The sequence below is a fragment of the Micropterus dolomieu genome, linkage group LG23 (assembly GCF_021292245.1).
Source record: "Micropterus dolomieu isolate WLL.071019.BEF.003 ecotype Adirondacks linkage group LG23, ASM2129224v1, whole genome shotgun sequence".
Taxonomy (NCBI): domain Eukaryota; kingdom Metazoa; phylum Chordata; class Actinopteri; order Centrarchiformes; family Centrarchidae; genus Micropterus; species Micropterus dolomieu.
In genome coordinates this window covers 15,619,548-15,642,037 of record NC_060172.1, presented here as the reverse complement: position 1 = coordinate 15,642,037, position 22,490 = coordinate 15,619,548, and the positions used below count along the sequence as shown (strand labels likewise).

General features: G+C 39.6%; 1 protein-coding gene across 2 annotated transcripts in view; it reads right to left on the bottom strand.

The window, feature by feature from the left end:
* The window catches only part of gabrg2 (gamma-aminobutyric acid type A receptor subunit gamma2), a 46,235-nt gene extending 24,153 nt beyond the window's left edge, over positions 1-22,082 (bottom strand). For both annotated transcript variants that reach the window (XM_046039631.1, XM_046039632.1), the window contains exons 1-5: positions 21,724-22,082; positions 11,341-11,480; positions 5,663-5,730; positions 2,437-2,657; positions 1,043-1,125 (exon numbers count right to left, since the gene is read on the bottom strand). In XM_046039631.1, coding sequence (XP_045895587.1) covers positions 1,043-1,125; positions 2,437-2,657; positions 5,663-5,730; positions 11,341-11,480; positions 21,724-21,839 — 628 coding nt within the window. In that variant the 5' untranslated portion in view covers positions 21,840-22,082. The remainder of the gene's footprint in view (positions 1-1,042; positions 1,126-2,436; positions 2,658-5,662; positions 5,731-11,340; positions 11,481-21,723) is intronic.
* Between the last annotated feature and the right edge of the window lie 408 nt (positions 22,083-22,490).

The window sequence follows — 22,490 nt, the reverse complement described above, 5'->3', positions numbered from 1 at the left end:
TGTCCTTTTGGGAAGCCAGAACAACAATGCTCCCGCAGCTCAATGCCACGAATTCACTTTGGAGCCATTTTTGTGTTGTTGTCGAAACTGTTGCTGTAATTAAAATATTAAAAATGAATATGCAATTTTGAGCTAGCTGAGATAATGTACTTCATCTGGAAATCGTTCTTCAACTGAATACAGCGTGATCGGCTGCTGTCTGCAAAAGAGGTTGCACTGAAAATCTACAATGATGTGTTGCTTTGTGGCACGTGTTGAGGATTATGCCGCGTGATATATTGCTGCTCCGCCTGCTGCATCTGAGATTGAGCTCATGTACTGTACATCAAGTGATTTTCAAAGTTCTAAAAAACATCCATGGCTTTCATCAAATTTAAATGAATGCTTCTGTTCTATTTTTAGGCCTGCTACCCCACTGGTTTCTCTTTCTTGTTGCTCTAGAGCTATTTAGGAAGTATTCTCTCTGGAGACCATCCCACGGTGCATCTCTCTGTAGATTCATAACAGCCTCATTAGCATAACTTACCCCTCATCCGCTCCTCACACGGAGGCGCTGACTCATTTGGACTTGTGTCACTTTCTGAAATGTCCTTTAGAACAGTATTGACAGTGTGCAGGGAAATCAATCAGTACTTTGCTTCTGGTCGAGCTGGCAACGAGACATCTATTGTTAAAACCCTTTACTGAATGCCAGTGCATACTGTGAATGAATGAATGGTTTAACAAATGTTTTTGTTCCCATCTCTCATATTGGAACACATAAACACATATTGTTTTGTTTTTCTAATCTCTTTAAATGCTTTAAATGCAAGATAGCAGGAGATTTCAGGAGATTGGAGTTTTCTTAAAGAAAACCCTGCAGCTTGAATTCTTCGATTTGGCCTGTTGCATAATTATTATCTAAATTATGTCTTTGTTAACTAATATGCCACTTGTTCATGGCCACAGCGTGTGTGTGTGTGTGTGTGTGTGTGTTTGAAATGAAGCGGAGGAAGAGAGGGCGGGGTAAGACAGTAGGGTATCAGCATATGGCCAAACTTACAGCTTGAAAACTCCAGGGGACATGAGTGCTCATCCATTGGGAAGTTGTTCAGTTTAAGCTGGCACTCTGCATCGATGGTCAACCTGCAGAGACACAATATTTGGATCCACTGACTCAGTTACTATAGTAAAAAAACAATACGTATGTATATAGTAAAACGTATATGTGTAAATAATGATTTTAAATTACATAACCGTCTATCAAAAACAATAGTATGCATGTATGTGTTGGAAAAGTCAGAATTAAACCTGCAACCTTATCGGTAATAACACAAGAAATTATTAATTAATATTTCACTAAAGCAAATTGATGTTTTTGTCACAGCAACACATCCATCCCTTCTTTTCACACTTGAGGGAGTTTGAAGGCAAAGTCATTAAACTTCCCCTTAATGAGAGAATGACCTTAAATGACTTTACCCATCCATGCACTCGGTATTGTCATGTATCATTGTCCTCCCAATCACAGCGGTCATCCTAATTAACCAGTGGTTAAATTCTGAGTTCCTTAACAAATTAATAAGTGCAGATGTAGTGTTCTGCATAGCAGAACATCCGTCACAGCTTGATTGAGTCCAGAAGAGTTCACTTTTTGTCTTATTATCACTAATGATATATTGTTGTGTCAGTGTAAACGCCTGCTGTATTTATGATGGCATGCAAAACATAATAATAAAGCACAACTATCATTTCCCTTTAACATATATCTTGTTAGTTCTGTGGGCTTTACGCCCATAAACAATATGCAGTCATGTTATTATTGAGCAACCAACAATTTTACAATTAGGGTGCCACTGTCCTGTTTCAAGCTCTTTAGACAATAATGGGCCTTCAGACAATTTAGCAATATTTACAATTAGTAAGATATTTGTGTTATTTAAAAATAACCCTACCTCTAAAGACATATACTCCCAGCAAGAGTGCCAAAAAACATCAGTTTAGGGCAATGTAGTTCCAGTGTTCCCTTTTCACCAACAACTTCCAGCCTCATTCAGTAAGACAGAGTTCCTACACGCTAATTAAAGTCAAATTTAAAATGCTGAAATCTCAAATTGCCCAGGGCCTGTTCAGGATAATCAGTACCATGAATCATTTATGTAGAGCGGCCGTAAATTGTTGGGTATTTCACAATGCTTTCAAAGGACATGCATTGCTTGCTGCTAGTGATGGATTCCAAGCACCTTTAGTGGCAATACATTTATAATACAAATATAAAATAAAATGCTATACAGTTGTCATAGGTTCTTAGTCCAATTTTAATGCTAAAGTTGTAGAGAGGAGACTAGTAGCCATGTATTTTCACTGCTATCTATTGTTTTCTGCTTTATTCAGTGGAGAGTAATATAATTTATTGTTTATCTAAATCTATCTGATCTCGGGCATCGCTGATGTTACCTGAGGGTATAGAGTATTCGACCATCATTCCAGATTCGAAGCATGCGATTGGGTGTGGTGATCCAGTGAGCATCGGCCTTCTTTGAGTTGCGGAAAAAAGTGTCTGGGATCCAGATCTTCCCCACCATGTTGCTGTTGAGACGCAGAACCTTCATCGTGCTGTTGAATTTTAACCTTCTGTCGTACCAGGTCTGAGCAAAAAAGATGTCGATGGTGTATTCCTGAGGACAGATAAAACACAGTTTTACCGAAATTGTGTTTTGTTTAACTTCAGTTTAAAAGCTGAACATGTAACCCGCTAGATACAAGTCTCTGTTTGTCAGGAAAAGCTTGCAAACAGTATTGTTTGCCACCAGGGCTGTCACCAATGTGTAGCTTTTAACTGTGAGATGCAATGAGATCAAATCGAAATGTGGGCTGCAAAAGCACTCCTCTGTTTGTTCTGTCTGAAGGGAACTTTTCTATGCCGGGGGAAACATAAGGCTGCAACACATTTGCAGGCACATTTTCCTCAGACGATACAGTGTGTATTCAGGCCAAGAAGTCCTTTTGTCCACACTAAAGAATTCTGTTGAAAAAGACCATGTTGACGCCCTCAACCTGAAAATTAAATGTTCAACGGGGCAATTAATAATTTCCCTTGTTTGGCTCAAGTATTATCTAACCTCTTAACCTGCTGCTTTGGCAGCACTTTGTCCTGAGCCTGACAAAACACTCTGTCTACTATTCAGTAAGAGACTGTCTGTTCGAACATACATATGAGAGGTGAAAACATAGGCGATAGAGGCACGTGCAGAGTTGAAGTGAGATGCGGTCTAATGTGAGAGGGGAAAGTGAGTGAGAGGGAGCTATCAGTCTTTCTTATTTATTTTGTTATTTGGAATGGTTGAGCCCAGAGGTTCAAAGTGAAGTACAGCAGGAGAGAAAAAAAAAATCAGGGGATTTGTGTGCAAGAGGTATTAACTTCCTGACAAAGCTTAGCCCAACAATAAAGCCTAAATCCATGCCAAAGAGTCCTAAATGAGATTTAAAAAACAACATTTTCACCAGGCAGCGTTCCCATCCTTTCAGCATCCTTTTTCCCCCCCACAAAGGACAGACAGACAGTTGAAATCCAATGATGAGAGCAAGATTGAATGCCTTAGGATCTTCATCTGGGCCCTGCTGAGTGGGATAAACTTCATTTTTTTTCTTCCTTTAACCTATATATAGTCTGGAATCTTTCACAGAATCGCACTTCTTTCAATTCAAACTGCTGCACACCTCTAAGAACAGCTATGAACCGCTCAGCTCTAGTGGCTCCAAAGCATCAATTTATAATTCTTTTTCTTTTTCACACCTTGATCTCTCCCTCTTCTTCTCTCTGTTAGTCTGCCCCATCCCTTCCTCCTCTCTCACATGAGTTGTAACTTTGCCATTTCACAGGAATTCCTAACGCATAATTCAGAATTATGTTCATGCTTAGATTCTCTTTAGAGAATCTACCAACCTCACCGCATTTGTCATGTCATAGTCTTAAAGCACTGGCCCAGCCACGCTGATTACATATGAATATGAAGTAATCCGTCAACACTTCAGCGGAATGCCCCCATTACACACACGCATGCATGCAGACTCCCTAATGTGAGCTCAAACACACATTTTCTAACTGATCCTATCAATGATTCTCTTCCAGCTTCACTGTGACTGCGGTTATTGAGAGTGGGTGTTTTAGCTAAGACTAAGTGAAATGGAACGCCACCACCATGTAGAGCAGACTGTTCTGCAGAATTACAAAAGAAGTGGGTTCTCAGCGGGAGCATGCAACAGAAAACATTGACACATAAAACATTGCTGATGTTAGGTTTTTCTAATGCTTCTTTCTCTCCTACAAACATTTTCCCTCTCCACTATCCGATGACCTGTTCTGCCCTATTTTGGTCATCACTGCAGCACGACAGCTATGCATTGTATTACTATTCCTCAGTTTTAATAACATCAAATTGATGTGTTATGTAGGGTCTCCATGGGGTAGGGTCTTGCTGGCTTAATTTGACAGTTGATACATTTAGCATTTCCAACATTTTCAACTTTAAAATTTTCCAAATTTTAATAAATAGGCATAGACAGATATGATTTTTGGACACTGTACAAATAAACAGTTCTCCCACTCATATTGGCTGAAACTGATGTGCATTCTTGTAAGAGAAATATAACAAATGCTACACAAAGTTATCTTTGCAGACATAACACACTTTTAATAAAATTGCAATAAAATTGGTCAAAGGTGTAATATTTACAAAGTACAAGCCTGCAACTTGCACTAACTTTAAATACTGTGATTTCGACTTTACTTGGTATAATGAAAAAGACCAAATCAACAATCATCCAGACACAGATAGAAACTATTATTGGACCAAGACTGATATTTCCAACAAGGACAGTCATTCTTGCTCTTATGTTGATTATTAGAATGGTATTCAAAGAAAATAAAGCTTTTATTTTTTTAAAGAAATGTTTAATGAAAATAAAGCACTGCAGTTGCAACACAACTAAATGTAGTACAACCACTACACAATTTGAATGCGGCACTTTCTCTCTCTGTCACAACAACAGACAGAAATGATCAAAGGCCTTGTCTTCAAGCCATATCCAAGGAAAATCACACATTGGTATATTTATTAGAACAACCCACAAAGAGACTGAACAGGTGACACCTCAGATTGTTGCTGATGCAATTCTTTGCAATTACAATGGAAAAACATCTAAGGTCAGCTCATGCAGCCATTTGCAAATACGCGACTGTGTGTAGCAACACAAGTGGTTAACTGTTAATCAGTATTTCTAATTCTAATTAAGAGCTGTTTAATGCAAACATATGCATTACATGGACTGCATATATCCACTGTGGTGCAAAGGCCAGTGCAGTGGTTAAGTAGCTGATTGACACGTGCATTGTGTTGCTACACTATAAGGGCAGTGGGGCAGCATAGAGATTAGGTGGACCAACCAATCCTCCATGACAGCAAGCATCTGCCCTGCTGAAGTGTGCTTGACTAAGACACTGAATCCAGCTCAAGAGAGAGAGCTACTCTCAGGATCATTATACTCTCACCTGCCTAAGGATGGAGAGAGGGTGAACACAAATTTGGGAATAAATAATCTCACATAGGTATACAGTGCAGTTTCAGGCTATATTATTAATAACAGCAATGACACATTAACATCATATTCCGGTATTTCTCACCATATTGATGGCATTTACTGGACCAATGCTGTTGACAAACATGTCTGTGTGGATCACTGTCGGCTTGACTGCAAAGAAGCACAGGAAGAAAAAAACATTTAAAGGAAAATTTATCATATCATGCACAACAAGTTTCAGGAAGTTGTTTGTCAGTTTTGTCTATAACACCATCATCAATGAAGGAAAAGAGGTAAATAATCTCGTTGTTGTGAATAGCTTTCAGTGGTAAATCATGTTTTGTATAATACACAGCAGACAGGCAGGTGAGTAGGATGTGCAAAGGAAAGTTTTCTATTCTTGCACACTGTCTGCATTAAGTTTAGTGGAAGTCTAATCATGGAGCTTTATCAGGCATCACATTTACAATATGAAACAACATCTTTATACATCTTTATACTCACGCCACAGGCTGAAACAACCAATCGAAAAAAGCAACCAAACACCATCAATAATTGATCAAAATTACATCCCTAAAATAAGAAACAATATCGCTTAAGATCCATTTAATACAATAGAAAAGTGCAAATGCAAAACAAGATGGGCAAAGCAAAATAACAGATCAAATGAGGGAGAAGGGGAATAATATAGTACTATACAAAATATCAAGCAAGTATCTCAAGTAAAACATTGTTTCATAACATATCTTGCCGATATTCCAATGCACTCCTAATAAAGGCAAATGTAAACAAAACAAACTTGAGATTTTGATCTTCAGAAATATAGTGATTGTCTCATGCCAGGGATCTTTTTACAATGAATTACTTATGTTGTTATTGAGTCAGATGTTTGCAATTTGCTGTTTGATGTTGCATTGGTTGTTGCAGCCTGTGGCTATAAAGATGCTGGAGATTTTATATTAGAATCAGAAATCAGAATCCAAATCAGAAATACTTTATTGATCCCCGAGGGGAAATTCACACATTGCACAAAAGGTAAAAGAAATATAAATAAAGATAGTGGTATATAAAGAAATATAAATATCAGAGTAAAAATATAAAATGAATGAAAATTTTAAAAAAAAGAAAATATTGTGAACTTCTGGCCCAATGAAGGTCCATGACTGATAGATTGCATTTCCAATACATTTAACATGTAATGTATATGTTAAAATGCTTAAAAATGAATATTTAAGTTAATACCCAACATGTCTTTACAAATCTACAGTGAATAATTGCAGTGATAACTGCTCATGATTCCTCGCTATTATTCTTATTGCTGTATTTAGTTTTACTAACACATTACTGCTACTTCTAATGAGATTCAGTTCAACTTTTACGACACTGTATTACATTATCAGTATTTCACCAGGTCTATGATACATCTGATAGTGCTGATGAAATAGAAACCCTGGCTCAGATTTTTCCTTTGTCTGTGAGGAGACTACACCAGAGCCTACAGGGCCAACTTCATCTTCAAACAGGCTTCCTGCCAATGTCAGAGAACCACACTTTGTCTGTATTTACGGCCAACTCCTGACCCATTTACTCGAATACCTTGGTGCCCTCTGCAACATCCCAGCCATCCCTTTTTCTGTCCTTCCATGCTTTAGGCCTGTGAGGTCCTCTTGATAGCTAATCAGTTACTCTCTTTTCTCACAGACCTGCTGGGGCCCGGCACTCCCACAGAGACAGACTTTTAGGTTAAACATGCCTCATTAATGTTTTGTCTTGACCAGATTTACAATTTGTGGCCCATAAGAGACCAAAAAAATTTAATATGATACATAACAATCCCACAGCAGTTACATTAGAAACTATTAAACATTTGTTTTTTAAGTAAGGATAATTTCTTGTAAGAAAACTAGTGCACACACAATTTGCTGCATGTGCACCTTCACGTGTGGAAATGAATTTTCTCTGCTTGTGCACCTGTATGTTCACACATCTGGCCACCACCATGCATTACACCACTTGGTGTCTACTGCCTAAACGGGTTTACTGAGATGGACAGACAGACATCAGACACATTATGGGTCAGGAAACTGAACAGCTTGGTGTCAAACGGACACCCATGCTCTGTCAGATCCTCTAAGTCAGCCTGGATCAGCATCTACACTCTAATGTGTATGTTTATGGATGACTGGATGTTACGTCGGAGAGGAGAGTCAGGTTAAGACTCAGGGCTTGATGTGGGAGCTGTAGTGAGTGTGAAAGATGAGGAAGGGAATGAGTGCAAGTTGCTTCCATTTTTCATGTCACTTATAGGCATACGTGAGTGTGCATTGCACCCCTACCACTCCACACACACTTTACCATTCATGAACACACACACACACACACACACACACACACAATGCTCTTACTTGTTTACACTTGATCTCCCATAATGTTCTCAATTATTAAATGTTGCTTTTGGTCCAGATATATCATTGAGTGGCTATGAATAGTAGTGCACATTATTGCATTGCGATGTATGAAATATGTAACACTGGACTGGATTATTAGTAACATCACAAGTAAAGTTACAGGCATGGCATAAATAGAATTTTAATAAATAACAACTAATTTGTCTTATTTTATACAGCCAACTGGATGCCTTTCATAAATGCACAAACAGATGCCAAGAAGACATTATTCCGGGATGCCAATGAACATAAAGTGGCTGTGCTAAAATTTCTAACTTGCTGTCTCATACAATATAATACATGCCAATACACCCACCACAGGCATCCTGGTAAAAAGCTGATCAAATTAGCTCACAGACCCGCTCTTAAACTCACTGCGCAATCACTATTTGTCCTTGCCGTTGCTCTCCATATTTGTAAATACTATGAAAAAATGACCTTGATCAATCCCATGAATGTATTATGAATTAAGAATTAAGGATTTTAAAATTTTCTGTCTCTCTTAATGTCTCGATCCCATTTGCTTCAGCTTTCATACGTACAGTAGACACCAGGGGCATTAAAATTAAATGAGCACCACAATGGACTTCAAAGGGAAGCTGTGGCACAATCAGCGATGAATCTAAATCCACAGCATTTCAGCGCTCTGAGGAGTGAAACTTCGCTATGCCCTGGTATGGTTGGTTGGTTGGTTGGTGGATCAGATGACAGTATAGCCAGCTAATTATAAACCCTCTGTAGCTGTGTAGCTTGGCAGCTGAAAGACCAACGCTGAGAGAGCGAGATCATAGTGTGTTTGAAGATGATGGTTAAGACGGTGGCAGTCAGCCGCCCAGATACGCAGCAGCTCTCTGGGCTGAAGCTGCACCTCAAAGCAGATCTGAGCTGCTCTTCAATTTACTGCACAGGCCCACTTCTAAAGTCTTAAGAATAATGATGATGCCCTTCATGAAATGTGCCGCATTATATGCAACATTGTTCAGCATATGGAGAAACCACAAATGTAGCTGAGTGTAATGGATTTACAATATACTGTATATCATGTTACTCAGCTGCTTTCATCTTGTGGCATAACTTTTGTCAGTCCATTAGTAAGGCTTTAAAGCTGTCAGTTGCCAGCAGTGGTACCGCCATCTTGATCATTTATTGTCACCTCAAACAAATGGCCTACTCTACTACAATTGTTAAGTGGAGTGAGCAGTGGCCAAAACTGCAGCACATTCCAATTCGGACAAAAACACACACTAAAAAAACAACAACCCAAAAATGGTTGATTTAAACAAGTTTAAATGTTGGTGGCTTTGAATGCATGAACACCTAATTGAAAACTTGTAATTTATCCCCAGAAATCATGCAATACTGCAAACGTTAACTGGTTAACTGCACAAGATATGATCAATTAAAGCTGTCTCATCAGTTGGTGATCACTTGTTTAGGCAGAGATAGAAAAAAAGCGTTCAATATTTTCTTCTTTGGAAGGAGCACCTTGTTGCTGCTGTTTAGGGTGCAGGATGCAGTTTTGCTTCTTTCTGTGGGTCTACCCTACTACAAGACACAAAACCTAATTTAGGCAAACAAGCCAAATACAAAGTGTCTCAACTCTAACTTTGTAACATAGACTGATTAGACTGGGGATTTCTTTCAAACTATTCTTGTCGTTTGCAGCTTTAATACAACACTACCCAGTGTCCCTGGGAAGCAATTGACTGCTAGCATACAGCGAGAGTGGTAGATCTTTATTATTCTACAAGTGTATGTGACACATAGTGACTTTAACCAGTTTTCCCTGCAATACTGACCTATGAATCAAGTATTCCAGGGCACCGAATATCTCCCTATTCTGCTCTTGCAGATGGACGTGACAGACTTTAGGATGTATGTGCACTTGTGTAGACAATGGAGCCCTGCCCAGCTGTCAAAATGAAGGGATTAAGTTACTTATCTCCTTCTCACATGGACAAGACAAGGCATACAGGACCATTATGGTGTGCCATCCCCGACCATGACACATGTATGTGTATAAACCCAGGTCCAGATACTTTATAGTAGGCTGGCTGCCTGTCAAATCACACTGCAAAACACACAGATAGTATGGGTACAGCCTGTTCATAGAATGTACGTATATATAGCCTGGATGTTGGGGATATGCACAGGCCATTAAGCTGGCCTACCATTTTCATTTCATTCCCCTAAAAAGCTATTAGTTCTTATCATTTTACAATTTGCAGCAGATATATTCGAACATATATCAAGTGGCATGACTAACATTATTACTAGCTGCAAGTCACAAGTAGCAAGTCTTAGCCATGAAGTCTCAAGTTGATATATATATTTCAAAACAGCCACGTTTTACTTTGGCCTTTTGACAAGTAACTAACACCATTATTGTTAACTAGCTGCGGGGAATGTGTCATTCAAACCAGCAAAAGTGATGCCTGGGGCCGGCTGAAAATGAGAAGCCTGCCAAACACACCTTTCCCTTGTGTTTGTGACTGGTTGCTGCTGGATTACTGCAAAATATATCTGTCTTCAGGAAGAAGGGTACTTTTTATAACATCGTTTTTAATCTTTACACTTTGGAAGGATATCAAGTGATTCCAAGGCATCAGGCTAGAGTCCAAGTGAAGTCACGAGTCACTGGTGTTAATGTCAAATTGCAAGTCTTTTTTAAGTAAAGTCAATAGATTCATTACTCATATGCTGTTGTTGTGTGAGAAACAAATTATTCCAGTAATGATGATCTTCACTGAGGGAAATGTCTTTTAAGAACCGCCCTAATAATGACGATGGAGCGTTGTCATCATTCTAAACAAGGCTGTTTTTGTAGCTCCTTGAAAACTTGATCTTAGTAGTATTAAGTGTCACTAGATGTGTTCTTTATAGTATGCAAGTATGCCCTTCAGTTTGCACCAGCGACTTAAGTTCCAATTCCTCTAATTTCAGCTTGACTCTGGCTCCAAAAAGGAGAAAAAAAGTCTTAGAGAGGGATTTTGAGAATGATTTTTAAAGATTAAATAGGGGTCTACTTTGGGGATAGTTGGTTCATTGATGAGCATTTCAGGCTTCTCGTACCGTTGCACAATCGTGGATTATCTGTCTTTAAAAAGTGAGAAGATGGCAGGCCTCAGGCTTTAAAGAATAGACATGACATGACATCACAGACACTATGTCCCTATTTTTCTACAGTTAATGGGTAAAGTGTGTGGATTTCAGCATCTATATCAGTTAATGAGTGCACATATGTGTATGATTGCACAAAACTGGCCATAAACGTGGGCGTATTTCTTTGTGATTCTATAACTAAATGGATCATCTGTGAAAAATCGGCACCCACCTCCAATATCAGGTCTGAGTTTGTTGTCATATCCATCTAGTAGGCTGTTTAGGATGTGTGTGACGTCACTCTCATACACTTTGGGAGTCAGCACCCACGTCTTGTTAGACACTTCATCATCGTCATCAGTCTGGAAGGAGCTGCAGGGAGGAGAGAGAGAGAAAAATAGCATGCAATCAATAAGTTCTTTTAAAAAGAGAGAAAGCAGTATCTTTCTTTGTGTGCTCTGCTTTCTTTATAGAGGAATATTAGGAGATGCGAGATACAGCGAGAGAAAGTGGTTCAAAGGTCTTAATCCACATTATGTACCAGTCTATAATATACGGTTTTCTTTCACAGTGAAATTCTGGCAGCAATGTCATCTTGTGCATATATTATAATTCAAATTTTAAAAAGTGTCTCCTCAAACATGCCTCTTTGATTTTTATTCACATTGATACTTCTGTCAATTATTTTAAACTTAATCCGCATCTGGGACCAATTAGGGTGGTGTTTTGGTGAAGAACCGACCAGTATTTCAAGACCAATCCCATCATATATTCAGATCACATAAAACTTTGTGCTATCTGATGGCTGATGTGAAAATGAGATTAAAGGGCTGAACTTATTTGCTTGAGATCTTGGCATTTCCTGCATGGAGATGGCATCTTGATTTTTCCCCCGCTTAATCCCGTGGTTCTCAGTTTTACAAAAGCAAAAAACAATCATAGCCTGGAAATGACACACGGCTCATACATATATGCTAATTTAAGAGGATATAAAATAGATTTATAGAGAGCTTTTGGCCGAGGGAAATCTCTGAGGGGATATGCCATTAGATGATTTAAATGAGGCAATTCAAAATCTGAGTTTCACACTATTTTGTTTATTTTCATTGGAACCTAAATCAGTGCATATTAGTCTGCACCACCACCACCACTGTAATCTATGCAACACATCGCTTTCATCATTTATTTTGTCTTCCTGGCAGCCTTGTACACACTTTTCCCTCATCAAGAGGTGTTGCTAATGTTTAAAGTAATGTGGTAAGTTTAATCAGCAAGTAAAGTGGACATTGAACATTAATTTCCTACCTGCACAGATTCATCATAAAGACTCATGAATTCCTTCTTGTCTTAAGAATCACTCCTTCAAAGTGAGATGTTTTGTCTTTAGACAGTTTTCACTCAATAGGAGTTGGAATTTGACAAAATGGACAGGTCAGCAAGTGAGTCAAAGTAACTTCTTTTAAACCTCTTATATTTGACAGTGTCTTTCATATCTTAAGAATATGCACAGCAATACAAGGCTATAGAAATTGAATGCCAAGATCAGACCTCACATTCCTTGTGGTGTTTCATCACAAAAGTGCAAAAGTGTCAAACCTCTTGAAGTATGTTGCTGTGGTCTTAATCAAAATCCAGATTTCTGTTCATTTCATAGCTTCGTCCCAGTACCTACTACAGTTCATTGTGTTCTTAGTGACTAAGGGCCCGATTTACTAACATCCCGAGCACTACATTGCTTGTGCATTCTAAAATATTGCATGTGCAATTTTAGTACCTGTTATGGGTGATTAATAAGAATTATTGCGTAGATGACAACAGGAGCAAACACAATGGAGATGGCTGTATTTAAAAGAGGGTTTGCGTGTTTTAACGGTTTCCGCCATGGAAAGTGGAAATGTGTGTGTGTGTGTGTGTGTGTGTGTGTGTGTGTGTGTGTGTGTGTGTGTGTGAGTGGGGGGAGGTGCAGCCACTGCGTAAAAACCTTTTGTTTGTTTCGTTCAGTGCTACCCGAGTATGTGTAAATCGTATGTATCGTATGTGCTTCATCCAGCCAGAGGGAACAATTCCATCCGCAACGTGCCCGGTCGCGCCGCAATCTCCTGTCCCTGGCCCTGTACGCCCCAACGCCCCATTCCCTCTCTGATATCTACAATGGGTTGTGTTGCTATTACGACCGACGCGCTGTGAACAGGCTGGATGAATTTTACGCGTGATCCATACGCCACTCGCTCTCCGCAGTGCCACACCACTTTGTAAATTCTTCCATCTCCCAGAGAAAAGAAGTCAGGTCAAAACGAAATTTGCTTTATTGGCATGAATGTTAATTCAATTCAATTCACATAGTCCGGGAATAAATAAAATAAAATAATTGTATTTCTATATAGTGGACACGGAATAATATTATCTAATATTGTTAATTTCGCTACATCTTCCTTGATTACGGCTGTGTTTCCAACAATAACAGCAGCCATCTCTGCGCAGCACTCGGCGGTTTGCACCTTCCTTTTAAACATATTAAATACAGATGCTGTTGCACTCACATAAAATTGCGTTTAGGCTTGTTAGATCACATTGCGTGTAGTAAATAAAGGTATTTACATGTTACCCTCCCACAATAAAACTGACAGGCCCAAATTGTATATTCATTAAGGCAAAAGTACTAAATGAACAACAAGTGCTATTTTGCACTTTAGAAATGCGTCATTCTCTGTGCATACCGTTAGTAGATCAGCTTGCGGGTTAATTTGCTGGTAATAGCAAGTTTGCACACGTTTTTACTCATGCAAACCTTTGCAAATCAGGCCCTAAGTGTTGATTGACCAATGAGACTGGAGACTGAGACATGGACTCAAGGAATTGGGTTTTATTGTAGCAAAAAGTTACATTTAGGTGATCTACTTTGCTTTGCCTTATTTTCTGTTATATACAGTATATCAATTTTACAGTGTGGGATGTTCATATTAAACTTTGTCAAATTTGTAAATAATGAAGTAAACGTATGTAAAAGTAATACTTAAACCCTCAGGCTTTAGACTACTAATACTAGGTTTCCAATGTTTTTGTTTACTTTCGTCCCAAGCTACTCGGCTAGTTAGTTTCTTGATGGCCAGATGGCTTTACTTGTTGTTAAAGTAACTGCTAACAACTGCAAACTATAGCTGCTGTTGGCTGGTTAAGAGTCAGAGCCTGAAAACCTCCTTGCTAGTGGTGTAAACACGAACACTCTCCTGGTGCTTCGAGCTCCCAGTGCAGGCCTTGTCACCTAAGCTAATAGGACCACTAGCTGCACAGCTAACTGCCAAACTAAATAATAGCAGCTATAGTTTACAGCAGTTAGTGTTTATTGTCCATCAGGAAATTTAGAAATCAGAAAATGCAAAACCTCCACTGCTATGCCATTGAGCACGTCTGCAAGGGGATGAGGCAGAGCAGGCCACAAGTACTAGGTGCAGCCCCTCGGCAGGCTTTCAGAAGTTAGCCAATCAGAAGAAAGTGGGCTTTTTGGGATGTGGGCCTCAAAGAGACAGGAGCTAAAACAGTTTGTTTCAGACAGGGACACTATAAGATATACAAGGATGTTTTGGAACTGTGACAAACAAACCAAATTGAGTTTCAAAGTCTTCCCACTGCTTCCAACAGTATGGGGTACAGTATGGGGATAACAACATCCAACCATCGTCAACCGCTTATCCCGTGTACAGGGTTGTTTGGGGGCTGGAGCCAATCCCAGCTGGCATCAGACAAGAGGTGGGGTACACCCTGGACAGGTCGCCAGTCCATCGCAGGGCAGGAACAGCCACTTACACTCACATTTACACCCATAGACTGTGTATAAGAAGTGGATGTAGTCATCGTGACGTCACCTGTTGGTTTATGGATTGCCATTTGAAGCAATGAGTTTGAGTTTGGCCGATAGGGAGCCGCCATGTTTTTGCAACCAACGGCACTGGACATGATCATATTTGGAAGAGACTGTAGAGCTAAGAGCCGTGTGTGGAGCTAGCTGGCAGTTCGATAGAATTCAGGTTTAAGGGACTTCTGTGTTCACCAGATCATCAGTTCGCTGACCGGAAGCTTCCCACTTGTTTACAACTAAGGGCAATTTAGAGTCGCCCAATTGACCTAGCCTGCATGTGTTTGGACGGAGAAAGGAAGCAGGATCATCTGGAGAGAACCCACACAGACACGGCAAGAACATGCAAACTCCACACAGAAAGGCCTGGGATGACCAAAGTTCGAACCCCAGATCTTTTTGCTGTGAGGCGACAGTGCTAACCACAGGACCACCGTATAAACGTGACAAAAGAAAAAAATCTCATGTACTGTTAATGTCAAGCCCAGAGTTTGAATAAATCATTTCCACAATGACTTTAAATAAAAGCTAAGTTAAAATTGTTTGTCAAATGGTAAAGTGGGTTTTTAGGACCTCCAAGCTTCTGACAGAGCTGGAGAAGACAAGCCAATTTTCCCGAGTTTACTTCTTCACCTTAGATGTCTCAAACTGAAAGGATAATGATGTCTGAAGTGCCCCTGACCACAAAGAAAAACACAGCATAGCTGTAAATGTTTTTCCTACTCTACCACAGACAAGTATGATCTTAGTAAATTATAGGTCTGGAATGAAGGTTTATTCTTTGTTGCAACAGATCTTGACAGAAGATGGAGGTACGTGATCTTCAATGATTTTCACACATTTTGGGGTCGAAATGACTAGTAAGTACAAAAATTTTGGAATCCGTGCAGTAAATGGCTTCAGCTGGCAGCCATGAACTGGTCGAGTGGCTGCTGCATATTCCTTTGGGGCAATTGCGCCCATCCAAATTATGTCCACAAAAACACTTTCTTTTTGCTACAGACAGGCTCAGACTGGTGTAACACCCGGTAACACCCCTTATTTTTAACCAGAAAGAAAAGTCTTCCTTAAGGACAATTCTCCCTCTGAAATGAGAGGAAAGTTCTTCTTGACTCTCACAAGATTTCAGGGTAAGAATTGTCCTTGAACTAGACTTCTCTTTCTGGTTAAAAACAAGGGGTGTTATTTGTATTGATCCTTTCCATGCTGTTGTCAGACACCTGGTATGACACTCTGAGCCTGTCGGTAGCAAAACGGTCAAAAAACGTCATTTTGATTGATGCAATTTCCCCAAAGGAATACGTTGCAGCCACTGCAGCCAGTTCGCAGCTGCCAGCTGAAGCCATCTACTGCACGAATTCCAATTTTTTTTGTACCTTCTAGTCAAAGCACTTTCTTTTTTTATGTCTTGTCTTAATACTGTTTTATATCATCTGTAACTTAACTTTGATGTATAGAGCCCAATTTTGAACAAGGCAATTCAATTTGCTGGTATCTGTATGGTATGGTATCTTAGTACTGCAGCAGCTCAGTAAATTTCAAGCTCACCTTTTTGTTGATATCAAAGCCACAACTCCCACTCCCCCTCTGTTTAGTGTTAGAAACAGGACAGTCTGTCATTTATTGCTCTTAATTTGAAGTTTTTTTTCTTGTCTTTAAGCTGTTCAGACTTCTATAGAATACAGGAAATTTAAATGTCTTCCTCCCACTACGCACACTCTTGAAACTAATTTACAAGAAAGACCAAGTTCAAGAACTTGGGTAATAGCCAATGGAATGTACAATCAACCACATGTTTCATATCTTCTGCTATTCGTGCAATAACCAATGTGTGTACATGCATTAAAGAAAAGCCTACTTCAGTAATTACATGTAAGTTGTGCCTGAGATGACAGAAAACTTGCATTTGCGGCTCTTTGTTAAATAGCAGATTTGTTTGGGTGCAAACTGCATCAGAAGCAAGGCTGTGTCCAAAGGAGAAAAGTGATAGATGAATGGATAGATACAAATAGAGATGGATTCCAAGGAAGAAATGTTAGGAAAATGTTTACGTGAGAGCTCTGGATAACTTGTGCACCTCCAGCATGAGCGCTCTGGATAACTTCCTCCAACAGTCACTGAATCAGATCAGGGGGGTGGCCAACAGCATAAAAGAGCAACCTTGAAAACAGCTGTGAGGTTACGGCAAGGCTTTAGAGAAATGAGAGGAAAACAGACTTCTGAATGAAATAATAAAGAAGTAGATGGTGAGGAAAAAAGGACACTGTTTCCATGGTAAAGCACGATGATAGAAGCACTGATAGCGTTCTCGTGTTCTTTGGCTAGGTGCAAAGAATAATGTTTTGACCAGTACTCCTTAGACTGCATTAAGTGCCATCCATATCCACCATAACACAAGTGCCTAAAACATTAAATTTTAATTCTTTTACTCAGGTGGATACTTATAGATATGCCTTAATGGATGTTGTAAAAAATATATCCAGGGAGTTCTGTGTCTGGCATGGACGGAAAATGGACAGACAAACAGATAGATAAACAGACCACAGAAGGGTGTGAGAACTTCAAAATAGCTCATTTTTCAGGTTGCTGCAATTTTATCATCTGTATTCATCTCACAGAGTATCTCTGTGTATATGGAAATGTTCCAAAGAAGAGCACATCAAAGGCAGAGCCATGTGTTCTCCACTGCAGGCAGATCTGAGATTTTGCCTACTAATTCGGTACCTGAAGATCCACAGAGAGTTCTGCGCCTGTGTGTGTGTGCGCGCGTCCACGCTAGTATGTGTGTTTGTGTTTGTATTTCATGCATATGTATGTCCGTGGCTGTGGATGCAATGATGGAGAGTGCTGGAGTTAAGTGTTGTGTTCACAGCTACCCTCATTGAGGACAATCTGTTTCATGCATTCTACCCCTTCACATTTAGCGCCATCATCAAGAAGCACCCTCATCTTCTCTATATGCACCAGTCAAACTCTGTCTCTGCTATTGGACAGGTCTCAAGTCAAATCTCCTCTCAGGTTTCATGCAAAGCAGCAGAGAACCATCCCATCCCCTGCAGAGTTTTACATGTTCAAAGGAAAGTCTAAGGAGGGTAAAGATAGCAGGATCACCTATGGAAATGGCTATGTGCCTACCATTAGTATCACAGCAAGTTTCCTTAAGCTACCATATTTGCATGTTTAAATTGCAGCTAATAAAGAACCAAATGGAATGTTTATTATTAACTGACATGAAACTGGTCCTTCCCCAATAGCAACAGCACAACAAACCACTCTTGCTCATCAGGTTGTTGCTAAAACCTTCCTTTCACAAGCTCTACTATGAGTACAATGGCGACTTTTTACTAATTAAAAAACTGTGAGCATTTAAAGATGTAAATTGTGTTTCATCAGCAGTTATAGTTCTCAAATACAGGTCCGTATGCAATAAACCATCACGCAAAAGCAGATCATATGTATTACCACAGAACGAAACAAAACATTGGTGGACTAGTCTTAGGATCCTAAATGCACCTGCTGTGTACTTGTGTCCTTTAAATAGGAATGCACAAACCTTTTTGGATTAAGGGTAGCCAATTAGGTCTCTCTTTAGAGAATCTCTCTGGATAAAGATAGAACTGGGGCTGAGACAGCAGGGATGGCCACAGTGAAAAAACTTTAGATAGGACACTGTCTTAGGCATTTTATGTGCCAATAGCCATGAACCTACTTCAGTTTGATTGCGATTCTTACTGGGCTGAGTAAATGGGAGTACTAACCACTGTTATTGCTGCCCCCCACACTATTTTCCATCTGAAAATGCAGGAGGCAGCTACAAGCATTGACTGTCATCTTCTACTGTCCTGTCAAACTGTCTTAAATCAACATAGGAAAAAGAACACTGAGATTTGTGTGCTATCAACTGCATTTCACAATTCCTGAGAAATAAATACATATGGTAGTTATTATGGGATACATGACAGATCGACAGTTTGTCATAATTATATTGCATCCCAACCCTTTCCAAATGATGACGAGACACAGATAGTGTATGATAGCTTGATTGAGTCCAATGCACTGTAGTTTCCTGTTTAAAGGGATGGAACAGCACTTACAATAAACACTGCCCATTTGATAAGACTTAATGCAGTATGGGGATAACTGGAATGCAACAAGTGGTAGGATGGACAGGACTGAATTCATAAAATTGGCATAACATTTATCTTGTGTAATTTGTCCCACATCATCCTCACTTATGGCAGCTCAAAAGAATACGTCTATAAAAGTCTATTTTCATTTTTATCAGTTGTGATAACTGTTATGTACCATCCTCATTTAATGTACTATGCCCATACCATATTCTTGCTAGTGAGCTAACTTTAGCCTGAAAATTACATCTGCAGAATGAGTAGTCTCATGTTTAAGCAACTGATGACAGATTTAATTTATATACTACAATTATGCCAACTGCAGATGACTGTTTGGGTGTATATGTTGTTGGCAAGGTATCTGTTACTTGTTATGGGATATTTTTCTTAAGCCACAGCTAAATGTAGCACTCTATTGCTTGTGTTATCCTATAGAAGTCCTGCATCACTGACTTTGACACATTGAATCAACTACAGATGTTTAACATTGAAATTTTTGGTGATGAGGGAATATAGTTCAAATAAAAACAATAACATCAGAGAATTATTAAAGCTGTGTTGTTGCAAAACCCTGAAAGATTTAGAGAAAATGTGCCGTACTGAGAATTTTTCATTACTTTCTATGGAGAAAATACATTGTTAATGGCCAGATAACCTAAGAGTTACATAACAAATGCATAATTATACATTTGAGGAAAATATATTTCTTATTCAATATAACCAAATGTTAAAAATGTCACTAAAAACTACTATGGGTTAATGGAAGCTTAAACTTAATGACAATCCTGAAATATAATTTACTGTAGCTAATGCCCCATGTACATATATCCAGTGTCCTCGTTCATAAAACCAATATAGTCTCTTGTGGATCAATGGGGATTTTAAAATAATATCAAAATATGTTCTAGGTAAGTTTTAAAAAATCATTATAATGTGTCCCAAATTGTTGTTATGCAATAAATTTCATCTGCAACCCAATTGCCCTAGGTGAGTTTGCAGAACAGCAAACAATAACCCTAATAGATGACCTGAGGAGAGCTTCCTTACTCTGACATCACTTCCTTCTGTCATGCCTATGATCTCATGGTTTACAACCTCTCCCAGTGTATCCTGGGCCTACATCTGAAGCCTACTTACTGACTACTGATGGAATAATAGGCCTATACCAAAACAACATGATTTACGTCTACTTACAGGTTGTGGCGCCAAACCTCAATACTGTGATACCTTTGGTGTAAAACAGTGACTTTACGTCGGGGTTAATGTTTGACATCACTACACATAGTAACTGTCAATGAGTCACAAAGTAGCAGAGATTACTGAAAGCATGTCCAAGGCCTTGAGAGATGTCTTATGTAAGTCTGAATCACAAATTACTTTCAATGCAACTTACAGAGCAATACCTGTCTTTTAACCATTATGCAGTACACAGGTTTGAGTCACACATATTATTACCTCTACACGTGTTTACATAAAGAGCTCACACTCAAGAAGTATCCATAACCTGCTCATATCTCTCAATCCTGGCTGCAGTTCAATGGGACATGGTGCTGTGTCTACTCAAGCATATTGTGAACACTACTAGTGCACACAATTAGAAACACACAGGCCTGACAATGTAAGCTGGGCAGGGAGCCCTGAGGTTGCCATAAGCATGACAGTGATTGTATGTCGGCTGATTTATCTTCCTCCATTTTTCACCCTCCAGCAGCACAAGACGAAAGCCATGCGAGGAGCCTAGCCATCCTTCCTCTTGACTATTCTTATCTTAGTACTCGAGAATAATGTCTTGACAGGGACAACCAAACAGCTTCTCTCAAATCTGCACCTCAGTTCAAGCTGAATGCCTGCGTGCGTGCTTGTGTTTGCGCAAGACAAAGATTAGTTCATATGTTATCCTTGTCCTTATTGTGCCTTTACACTTGTATTCCCTTTGTGATTGTCTGCCATTTTGAATTGCTTCTTTTTTTATTTCAAATACGTGGGATGAAACGTAGCCGATTCATATTCAAGTAGCCTTTATTTCAAAATACTGTTTGCATATGGCTATTCTAGTTCAGCCACATCCGACACACGCGTTCCATAATGAGGCTTTGGCTCTTGGAATTGACTTGATCCTTAAAGACAGCTTAGCAAAGACTATATGCAGCCTTAGCTGCAAGCAAATTAGCCTGCCACTATGCTATTCCTAACGCCGGACAGATTGTGAGGGATCCTGGACAAATGGTGATCTGCAAAATAACCGGTGTTAAATCATCTGATGTCCATAGCAACAAATATTTAAGGCAGTCTGTAGCAGTTCTTTTGTTTTCTGTAAAAAATAAAATAAAAATGGACACAAAATCTCCCAGTAATGCGATGCATGTGTCGCTGTGTCTCACAAAAAAAAATGAATGTCACACTTCCACGTCAAACCACAGTTATACCCGTGATATATACACTACATGCCAAGGCTTTTTACTAAAACTAGATTCCACTCAGCGACCTAATCGTCCAGGATTCCCATTAACAGCAGGTTTATGTTGGCTTTAGGTTTAGCAAGAGGATACGTTGTTAAAATAAGGAACACGCTACCCAACAGAGCCGACACAGAATCATGTTTTTTTAGAGGAAATATCCCACAACGATGTCTTACCTTGTAGGGAGATTAACGACAATAAACACCCAGAGAAACAGCTTCAAGGGGAGGGAAGGCTTCGCCATTGCTGTCGAGCATTTGGAGGCTACATTTGGTGAAGCCATCATCACCATCTTCGTTTCCTCTTTATTGCAGATGGACGTGTCCGTCTATTTACTGTGTTTCCTCTCTACATACATTACGCACGTTAGTAGGAGCGGGTCTGCAAATCTAGACCCGAGGCGGACGTGCGGTGGAGTGAAAGCAGCCAAAACAAAATCGATGCGAGCCGAATGCTTGGATTTCGTATCGCTTGTTTTTTTTGTGTGTGTTTGTTTTGTTTTTTTGCTGTTGCCGAATCGACTGCCTAGCAGGGCCTTAAAAATGCCTCAGACGGCGAAGCCCCCCCTCTAAGCTACAGTAATATCGAGCAGCTGAGAAAAGCAGCGGAGCCTCAGTTTGAATGCAGATCAACGCTGGGGTCAGAGAGGAACTGATGCACGTTGCTGCAGTAGGGAGCAACACATGCGTGGTTTCACCAAGCGGAAGCAGAGCTGCATAGACTGTGTGTGTGTGTGTGTGTGGGGGGGGGGGGGGGGGGGGGGGTGCTTAGCCTGGTGCTACAGGGAAAAATGGTGGTTTTATTTTTTACTGCTAGCACACTATTGCTTTATATCACGTGATTATTGTTAATAAAAGAAATGTTTTAATATTGTAAAATTATTCTATGTTAAGATGGTGATGGTCTAAGTACTGGGTGCTGGTGTAAGCCCTTTGTCAATTAC